The sequence below is a fragment of the Phytophthora cinnamomi genome (genome assembly GCF_018691715.1).
Source record: "Phytophthora cinnamomi strain GKB4 chromosome Unknown Contig126, whole genome shotgun sequence".
Classification (NCBI taxonomy): domain Eukaryota; phylum Oomycota; class Peronosporomycetes; order Peronosporales; family Peronosporaceae; genus Phytophthora; species Phytophthora cinnamomi.
In genome coordinates this window covers 228,105-238,846 of record NW_027151059.1, presented here as the reverse complement: position 1 = coordinate 238,846, position 10,742 = coordinate 228,105, and the positions used below count along the sequence as shown (strand labels likewise).

The following is a 10,742-nucleotide window of genomic DNA, read 5'->3' as shown; positions in this document are numbered from 1 at the left end:
TTTCGAAATCCAACGCGTTAGACTTGCTTATGCGAACCTCGCCATCACAGGAGTGAACCATAAAAATGTCAATGGACCTGCCGGAGCGATCCGTTGCTGCTATTAGTTCGTAGGATATAACATCGTATTGATCCGGGTCGTAGGCAGGTCCGATAACTCCCACAACTGCTCCCCTTGATGCATCTTCGGCGATACGTAACACGGACTGGGATGCAAAAACCGGCGGCTCATTGACGTCAACGATGAGAACTCGAATTACAGCAGATGCCTGAAGTCCAGAGGAATCTTCCGCAGTAACTAAAAGGTCATAAACAGACTTTGTTTCATAGTCGACGGGCAATACCAACGATATGAAACCTTCGCTCGAGACTGAAAAGTGTTCAGTCGAGTTCTGGAATAGAGTCACCGAGTCATTCTCTGGGTCCCAAAACGACACACGGGCGTGGTCGTCGCCATCCGATCTAACCCAATTTAAATCCCCGTTTACGGACTCTGGTACGCAAAATTGGCTAGATTGAATTTGTGGAGGCTCATTAACGTCTTCAACAATTATCTGGATGCTTCCAGAGCAGATCAACCCACCGCCATCAACCGCGGCAATTTGTAGTGTAGCTAAGCGCTGGAGTTCGTAGTCAAACGGGATCTTTACCTTGACCTCTCCAGTTGCTGAAATGAGTACATTATCCTCACCTGGGGTTTCAGCCTCCAATTTGTAATAGCTAAGTGCTCCCCAGGTATTTGAAGTGTTTACGTCCGGGTCGATTGCAAGAACTTGTCCAGCCAAGCCAATAGTGTTTTCTGGTATGGTCAGCGCAGTTATCGACGGTACAAAAGAGCAAGCTTCGTTTTCGTTGGTTAGATCTACGGTCAATGAGCTTGTTGCTTGCATTATCGGATTGCCATCGTCGGCGACAGTCACCAGTAGCACCAGCTGACTCACGGTCTCAAAGTCAAAAGTGTTGACATCAAGAACGCGAATGGACCCAGAGGTCAGTTCAACGGATACCACATTGTTATTTATCTCGGGTACTGAAGAATTGTCGCGCAGAATGAGAGTGGTCTGGTTCAATACAAAACAGTGGTGTTGGTTATAGTCTTCATCAACGACCAGAATGGTGCCGATAATAGAGTTTCGTGCTAGATTCTCTGGGGCAAAAAAACTGGGTAGACGTAATTACAGGAGCATCGTTTCGATCCAACACAATAATCTCCATCTTGCTGGAGGTCGTTAGGTTTCCCTTGTCCGTGGCGCTAATAAAGACGACATAGTATGATTTCTGTTCGAAGTTGAGGAATGCTGTAGTCAAAATTATTCCTGTGACGGAATCAACAGTGAATGAACTTGATGGGTCATTTATCGCATAGATTAGGGAGTCATTTCTATCAGGATCAGCGGCATACGTAATGCCCGCTGCGGTTTCATTGAGGGCACTCGTTGTGAAGACGGACGAGCTAATCACCACGTTTTCAGTAATGTAAAGTGTCGATGGGCGGACTTGAGGCGCTTCGTTGGCATCCTCCACCTCAATAGACACTGTGCAAAATCCACAAAGGCCCCCCGGACCGTTGTCGGTTGCTGAAATAAGCAATCTGTATTCCGACTTCCTCTCAAAATCAAGTGCTTCCTGAAATTCCACAACTAGTTTCCCGTTTCCAGCAACCGATAAGACTCCAAAAGTACCCATATCGTTTCCACTTACAATGCGGTACACTATCGTATTGTTTTGGTACGTATCAGTGTCAATCGCTATTAAATCTCCGACCACCGTTTGTGCTGGAGAATTCTCCAAGATGCTAAAATTGTAAAGGTTCGATTGAAATACGGGAGGTTCATTGCTGTCGGTAACGCTGATGCTAACGGTCGCATTGTCAAATGCTCCATGCTCATCAAACACACAAACGGAGAGTTGGTACGACCGCTTAGTTTCGAAATCTAGCACTGTCTGAACCGTTATTACACCTGACACCGAAACCATAAATGCACCCTGATCACTTGTCGAGGTATCTCTTAACCGAAAAGATTGAGTCGACCCTGCATCAACATCTGACGCTAGCAGGACACCCAACATGGTGCCATTAGCAGTATTTTCCGCAACGGAAAATTGGTAACTTCCCTGTGAAAAAATCGGAGGCTCATTCACATCGATCACCGTCAAGATGATGGTCGCAACATCATTGAGTTGCGAGGATGAACTATTTGACTTAAAGATGCTCGTCAGTGGAAGCTGCACATAGATCACACAGGTCGGCACCGTTTCGTAGTCTAATGCACCCGATGACAGACTTAATAATCCACAAGAATCCACAGAAAAGACTACGTGACGACCACAGGTGCTGTTAACAATGTGAAAGTCAACAGAACATCCTACGGCGACATTCCAATTTTCCTCATCGATCACGTATTGTGATAGAGGTAGGCCAATAGTTGTCCCAACAGCAATAGATTCCTCCGCAGCGAATTGAATCATATCTTGGGAGAAATACGGCGGCTCAAACACGTTCAATAGGTTGATAAAGTATCTCGCTCTTCCGGTAAGCCCACCCTTGTCTCGCACGCACACGTCGACCCAAAACGACGCCATTCGTTCGTAATTAAGGGTTGATGAATTCTGAACCACGAGTTCGGCACTGCTGATACCAGTAATTTCCACACGAAAGGTGTTTGCATAGCTCTGCTCGCATATCCAGAACTGATGTCGCTCATCCTTGTCAGGATCAGTAACCAATAAGTTTGTGGCAATTGTATCCACCAAAGAATTCTCAGAGAGAAGAGCTGGGAGCGAACTGATTAAAACAGGAGGCTCGTTGACGTCCGTAACCGTGATAACTCCGACGACTGCCACAGTGAATTCACCGTCTGAGACTCGCACAGTTAGCGGCAGCGTGTTTCCAGAGGGAGACTCAAAATCTAGTGTACAGTCCATTGTTAACGTCAGTTGCCCCGAGGTAGCGTTGATTCGGATACAGCCTAATAACCTATCACTTGTACCGACAAGATCGTAGACTAGGGTAGATCCCACATCCTCATCGGTGGCTGAAATCGGACCCCCGATTGTAGATCCTGGAGGCAGATCTTCCGGTACAGTTATGTTGACAGCGCTAATTCGCGGCGGTTCGTTCACGTCAAGGATATTGACAACAAGATCGGCTTTTCCGGTCAGACCGCCAACATCAACGACTTCTACCTGCACAGAGTACACCGATTTGTACTCGTAGTCCAACAGCGCTAAAACCGAGACCTGGCCCGTTCTGGAGTCTATTCCAAATATTTGCTCGTTGTTGACCAGTCCAAAGGTTAGTACCTCGTGCCCATTGTTTATGTCAGGGTCTGTCGTTAGGCTTTGGAAATCTTTTCCCACAGGTGTACCGATCTCTGTGTTTTCGCGTATATTAACAATTTGTCCCAAAATTACTGGTACTTCGTTCACATCAATGACTTCGACAGTAACAGTTGCAGTAGAAAACAGCCCACCCGAATCTTGTGTTTTTACTATCAAGCCGTACTCACTCGTTTCCTCGTAATCTAGCGTATCTGTTTGCAATACAATACCAGTTAATGAATCAATTCTAAATGCTGTCGGGGTGCGTGCAGGAGCGCCCACTGGTGTCTCTGAAATTATGCTGAAGAAAATTGTATCTCCTTCAGGGTCACGGGCCTGTACAGGTGGCAGCAGTTTCGTCAACACAGGTTGATTTTCGGCAATTGTTAGCTTGAGCGGCTCTACAGATGGTGCCTCATTGATGTCGTTGACAGAGATAATAACACTGCTGACGCTACTATTCGCCCCAGACAGATCCATCGCCACTATTGAAATCACGTAAGATGATTTTGTCTCGTAATCAAGCCCATCATGCATCAACTGTACTTTGTTGTTCACAATACCAAACATTCCAGGCTGCCCGATCAAGATAACCGTTACAACATCGGGTGTACCATCACTGCTCATGTCGGGGTCAAAGACAGAAATATTCCCTGATGCAACCGTGCCTGCTGGTGTGTTTTCGTCAATATTAAAAGCCGTCGCGTTTAATTGGGGTCTTTCGTTAACGTCATGGATAGTGATGATAATCCTTTGGGGAGGGGACGATGCACCACCCAAATCCGTGGCTTGCACTACCATATTCCACGAATTTCGCTGTTCAAAGTTTACGTTTCGGGGATTATTTACGATTATGTGACCACGAGTAGTGACGTTGAATGGAATATCGGAATCAGCCTCTACTATTTGCCACGTGTGGGTGCTCCACGATGCATTTGTGTCTTCATCCAGGACTGTGAGTGTGCACACAAGTTCTCCAACATATAAACTCAGTTGTTGATCACTTAAATCGTACGGAAACTCGTTCATCTCACAGGTATGGGGAGAAATCAACGATGGTGCATCATCCTCGTCAATCAATTCAATCATCACGATGCCGCATCCGCTCAAAGGCGGGTTCCCATGATCTTGCGCACAGACATTCACAGCAAATCCAGGGGTTTCTTCGAAGTTAAAATAAGTTGAATTACCCACTGATAGTAATCCCGACATTGAATCGATCGTAACAGTGGCGTTCCCCAAGCTTAACGCATCGTATAGGAAGTAGGTAAGTTTTCCGGAAGCGAGAAGTGGGTTATCAGGATCAGTTGCGATAACAACACAAATTGGAAATCCCACCATCGAATTCTCTGAAACATGGCAGCTAATGTCATGAATAACTGGAGGCTCATTCACGTCTTCCAGCGCAACCTGAACTGTCGACACTGCTGATAAACCCAATCGGTCCGTCACTGAAATGGAAATTTCATAGCTGCTTTGCACTTCATAGTCAAGTAAATCAACATTTGCTGTCAACCCGCCGGTATCTTTGTCAATGAAGAAGACAGGATTGGGTGGGTTGCCTTGTATAATTGCAAATTGCACGAAGTCATGACTGTCAGGGTCTGAATATGGCACTACGCCTCCTACAAGCGGAATTTGTGAGACTAGGGGAAGCACACGTGTATGTTAGAAAGGGTCAGCTCATAATTAAGAGTTTGCTAGTCGAAGCGATAGTGTACCTTGAGCTGCCGTGATTTCTAGAACAGCAGCTAGAGCCGAGCTACGGTCGTAGGCGCTGACTTCACCAACGCCGCCTCCTGTGAGAAGGAATGAAATACTATGACGGCTCGACATCTCAGCAATCTGATTCTGAAGTATTGAAGCAATATTTGGTGACCAAACTGCAGTGGCTGCGAGTTCCGTTTCCAGCGTCCACTGGACAAAGCCGGGCATGCCAAAATTTTCAATGTTTATGTCTGCGGTCCATGCCAAATTGGTTGTGTTCAACACCCTGACTTGTAGTGAAAACGGTCCGACTGTCCCGGAAGGGACCGTAAATCGCAACTGCACTAGTGAAAGATGGTCAATCACTTCAGGGAGTTCGACCCCTGTAAACTGAAGAACAACCCCCACTGCCGCCTGGTTGTAGCTATCGTAACCCATTTGTAGTGTTTTGGTTGTGCTGTTAATAGAGTATCCACCTGTAGCTTTCTTTATTGCTACGTAGTCCAAAGAAGACGAGAGAATCGGGAAAGCATACATCTTGGTTGGCAGGGCACGGGTCGGATTCGAGTTGGTACCTAAAAATCCAAAAGAGGAAAGTTAAAACGATTTAAAAGCTTTCGATAAGAAACTAGCGAAAAATTTACCTTCAGCAACACTGAGAGAAAGGTTTGGAGTTGTCGGGGGCTCGTTGATATCTGCAGCAATAATTGATACTGCGCAGCTTGTGCTCAGTGCTCCAACACCATCGTGGTATGCCCCATCATCGTATACTACGGCTATGGCAGTCGTCCAGTTAAGCGAGGGTGATTCGAAATCTAAATTAACACCTTGTGTCACATACAATTGCCCCGAACTTGATAGAATCCGTAAAAATGGATGCTCGAGTGAAAATGAGAAAGCGGTTCCGTGATCATCATCTGTTACATAGGAAATTAGTGGCGACCCGACTAACGTTCCTACACCAGAATTTTCATTCATGACAAACGTGATGTTTTGTTGACAGATTGGTGGAACGTTTTTCGGGATCACTTGCACAAGAATGGTGGTTATTGCATATAGCTGCTTCAAGTCACTCACTCTGGCGGTCAGCATAAACTTTTCCCCAAGATTAAGCATTTGAATTCTTTGCACGGAAGCCACGCTGAGTTCTCCAGTCATCGGGTTCACCGAAAATACCTCAATACCATCTTCCGTACCAGCCACAAGACTGCTGGTAGATGGTTGTAGTGTGAACGATACTGAATCTCCATAGTCGGGATCGACAGCCTGTAGAACACTTATGACGGTCCCGGAAGTGGCATGGCTACTTACCGACAGTTCTGCAGACATTTGGGACGAAAAGAATGGCGGTTCGTTACAATCCTCGACCATCACCAGAAGCCGGCTAGAGGTGCACAAGAGAAACGGGTCACATGCTTGCAACACAAGTTGGTACTGTGTGGTTTCTTCGTAGTCCAGAGGCGACGTCAATATCACCACAGGCTTTCGATTGTCGTTTATAGTGAATTTGCTGTCACCGAAGATTTTAAATGTAAGCTCCTGACCGAAGTCTTCGTCATGAACATCCCACGCCAGCAGACTAGTTTGTATTGTTGCATCTTCTGGAACGGAGATATTTACGGCAGGGGCACTTATTGGCGCTTCGTTCACATCCTTTATCGTGACGACCAGATGACAAAGTGAAGACAGCGGAGGGGATCCTCTATCCGTCACACGCACATTTATCCACGCTGAATGTTGATCGATAGTCTCGAAATCAAGATGATTAGGTTCGGAAGCTGTTATAAAACCACGATATCGATCAACCACAAATAACCCAGAAGGTGACTGAGCCTCGACTTCATATATGAGAAGGTTTGTTTGGTTGAAATCCGGGTCGTAAGCTGAAACTGTGTAGAAGCTGGTGTTCGTGTTTTCGTTCACTTGGATAGCTTCACTTTTAGCTACAGGGGCTTCATTGACATCGGTCACTTTCATAGTTAAGCTGCATGTGCTACACGCTCCTCCAACATCGCAAACCGAAAATTGGAACATATAATGATCCTGTGTTTCAAAATCGATCGAGATACTCCCAACAACTATGAAGGATCTTTCGAAGTGAAATCCGCCGATGCCTAGATTATCGATGAGAGAATACGTTGGTGATTTCCCTACATCTCCGGCGTCGACATCTACGCTGTAAAATGGAGGAATGAGGACAGTCCCGACGATGCTATTCTCGTCAACAAACCGTGTTTCAGAATGGCAGCTAGGAGGCTCATTGACATCGAGAACGGAGATTACCACAGCCGTACATGTTTCAAGAAAACTATCAGTAACACAAATCCCCAGTGTATACTTAAACTGGGTCTCAAAATCCAGTGATGCATCCGATAACAATCGAATACCCCCCGTTTTGGAGTTAATCGCAAACAGAGTTGACAAATTAGAATCCGCCATTGAATACGCCAGCTGATCTCCCTCATCCGGGTCCGAAGCCGTAACGGTCCCAACTATACAAGAGGACGCATTTTCGCTTATTGCAAATATGAAGTTGTCTCGATCAAAGATAGGTGGTTCATTCACGTCAATGACCTCGATTGAAACCGAGAAATTTAATCGTGCACTTCCAGAATCGTAAACTGATATGGGCAAAAGAAACACATGAGGCGTTGTCTCAAAATCTAAAGGCGCGTTGGAGCGTAGCTGGCCGGTGCATCCATCTAAGCTGAAAAACGGAGAATACTCCGATGCATCCAGAGAAAAGCTCAGCGAATTATTTTCGGGATCCCAAATGTAGTTAGCGAGCGCCACACCAATAGGTAATCCGGCGATCATATTTTCGGACGCTGCTGCATGGATCTTATCTTCAGAAAGAAGTGCAGGGGGCTCGTTCACATCAAGAACTGTAACCGAAATGATAGTGCTGGAGTTGAACCTCGTTCCGTATTTGGCTACGATAACGACCAGAGTTATAGCGTGCATTAACTCATAGTCGAGTGGCTCCGTCAGAATAATTTCTCCAGTCAACTCGTTAATTTGGAATGCCGACACTTCTTCATTAAACGAGAACCGCAGCTTATCAGAAGATATTCTGTCTGGATCTGTAACATTGACGAGCAGCACTGATCGTGGGATTGGCCCATTTTCAGAGACCGACACACTGTAAGCCCCAGACACAAGAGGAGCCTCTTCTTCATTCAGTATCGAGATATATACAGTAGCTTGAGCGCTAAGCAGACCTCCGTCAACCACTTGGACCTCCAGTACCATTTCAGGGAAGGTTTCAAAATCGAGTACTCCAGGAACAAGAAGAGTAATATTTCCTGTGTTTGGATCTATCGAGAATACGCTGGTATTCGTCAAGCGATACCGAACGGACGCCCATGGGATTATCGTATCCGGGTCATAGGATCTGACAGAAAGGGCAAGGGCCCCCTTTTGTGCAGCTTCACTAATAGTTCCGCGCTGCCCACTTGGTATGGTAGGTGCTTCATTTACATCCACTAGTTGGACAGTCACGGTAGTGTAAATTGTTCTTGGTAGCATCGCATCATCCATTATCATAAAAATGCACTTAAGTGTAGGATTGGTCTCAAAATCAAATTCGCCAACAATGTGAGCCAACAGGTTATTCGTTAGTCCATCAAGCACGAACGGGCAGCCATTGTTAACAACTGAAAGCTTGAGTTGTTCGTATGCGTCAACGGTATTTGCCACGAAAGTTCCTATGATATCATCCACTTCAGGATTTTCGGCAATCCGGTACACTTGGGAAACAGACGTCGGGGCGTCATTTGCGTCAACGACGTCAATCTCAATCACCATACTATCACTGAGGCCAAAAGGGTCATATACATCGGCCGTGAACCGAAGAGTTTGTTGCAGTTCATAGTCAATCCAGCGAGGACGCACTGTAACGTAGCCAAACGAATCAATCTGAACCCCAGGTGGTCGATCACATTCTACTAGCTCAAAATAAAGGCTTTGGTTTCTGTCTTCATCGGTTGCTGTTAGCGGACTTGGCAGTGTGATATCTGAGGTGACAATAATAACAGGGTCAGCTCATACTAGACATCTTTTTCTTGAAATAAAAAACGTACCAGTATCCGGTCCGAACAACTCGAGTCGCAAGCAAGGGGAACCAATCCAACTAGTCGGAATTATACGTAGCTGCTTCGCAACAACGTTCGGAAAAACTACGCTGGCTGCGATCGATACGTCGGCTACCGTGGTAAACGCAGTAAAAGTAGCAGCCAAGCCAGAGCTGTCCGTCAAAGTTCTGAACGGTGCGTTTCCATCTGAAAGACGCCAAGATAGTTGAAAACTTTGAAGATATCCCTCCCATCCAGTAAAATCAATTCCGGTATAAATTTCAGTCCGAGATACCATTGTCGCCTTCGGAAACGTGATCTGGATCCATTCGTTAGAGGATACCGATCCCGCACACCACGAACCATCAACGGAATCGCTTCGAACAACATCCAACCCGTCGTAGCCATAACCGTGCTTTCGGCTACTGTTTAGAAAGGAACTAGCCGTAATAGCATCTGCTTTGATCACCGGATGTGAGGTTTCTCCGATCAACTTGGTCTCACCACCTATAGAGCCAACGCATTTATTATCGATTAGACATGAAGGACATTTTGAGATAATCATACATAAAGCTTACCCTGGGAACAGCATGCGAGGTTGGCATCTCTCGCGTTCTGCTCAGCACGTGTTGCTAAATTCTGACAAGCTGGGACAGTCATGATGCCTTGGCTTGCAGAAGGGAATGTTAAGGGGCTGTACATGGGCTCTACACACAGTGTGGTAAAATCAATTGGGTCACACAGACGTAGCCTTTGGCCGTTGCAGAAGTGCTTGCCTGTTTCGTGATCGACGTTATTTACTCCTGCTACATTATAGAACGAAGGTACTGTAGCAAAACAATGGTTAAAAGGGTAACAGCTTGAGGACCCCTTTTACATGCTTACCCGAGTACGTGGTAAGTTCTTCAACTTGATCCAACGAAATTGCCCCAGCAAAATAGTGGAAACGAGAAATCCATCCGGTAAACATGGAAGTAGCTTTTGATAGTTCAGCCTGCTGGGCCACCACAGGTAAACCGAACCTCGAAATAAATGTCATTTCGAGTTCCCCATCGATAAAAACACGAAGCTGATTATTGAAGATAGTATAAATGACGACAATATAGTGCCACTCATCATCAGTGATGACAGTTCGAGTTGAAGTGGAAAACACATCCGATGAGATCGCTAGAGTTCCGTCAAAATTTACAGAAATATCAAGATATTGGTTTTCCGTTTCTCCATATAAATACAAAATGTTTCCTCCGGCTTTTTCCGTACGTACACTCATAGCCGTGCTAAAATCGATATCTCCAAACACAAAATCAAATGAGCCACTTCTGTGCAGATCGTGAGTGATGTTGCCAAAGAATAAACCTCCACTATCCTGAAAATGAAGAGTTTCTTGTAGTTGGGCTGCCTCAGTGACTGTTCGTAGTTGAGCCGTCGTAGAAGTGAAGACAGGAGCTTCATTGACGTCACCCACGAGAAGCGTGAGATTCCCGCAGCCTTTCATCACATTAACGTAATTATTTCTTTCTCCGTCATCCGAAGCGCATAGTACGAAAGATACTACGGGCTCTGTTTCAAAATCAAGGTGTGTCCAGATATATACTTCTGATACGTTTTTCCCAACTGCAACAAAACGAATGCGGTCTGTGCT

The 10,742-nt window shown here is 45.7% G+C and overlaps 1 protein-coding gene across 1 annotated transcript; it reads right to left on the bottom strand.

Moving 5' to 3' along the window:
• Positions 1-3,523: 3,523 nt before the first annotated feature.
• On the bottom strand, positions 3,524-10,139 carry IUM83_10827 (protocadherin fat-like protein; the record flags this gene model as incomplete). Its single annotated transcript, XM_067935346.1, has 10 exons — positions 3,524-3,532; positions 4,950-4,966; positions 5,042-5,119; positions 5,504-5,602; positions 5,672-5,722; positions 9,029-9,043; positions 9,110-9,232; positions 9,464-9,607; positions 9,679-9,927; positions 9,986-10,139. 10 exons carry the CDS (start codon positions 10,137-10,139, stop codon positions 3,524-3,526), a joined length of 939 nt encoding a protein of 312 aa, XP_067780538.1.
• Between the last annotated feature and the right edge of the window lie 603 nt (positions 10,140-10,742).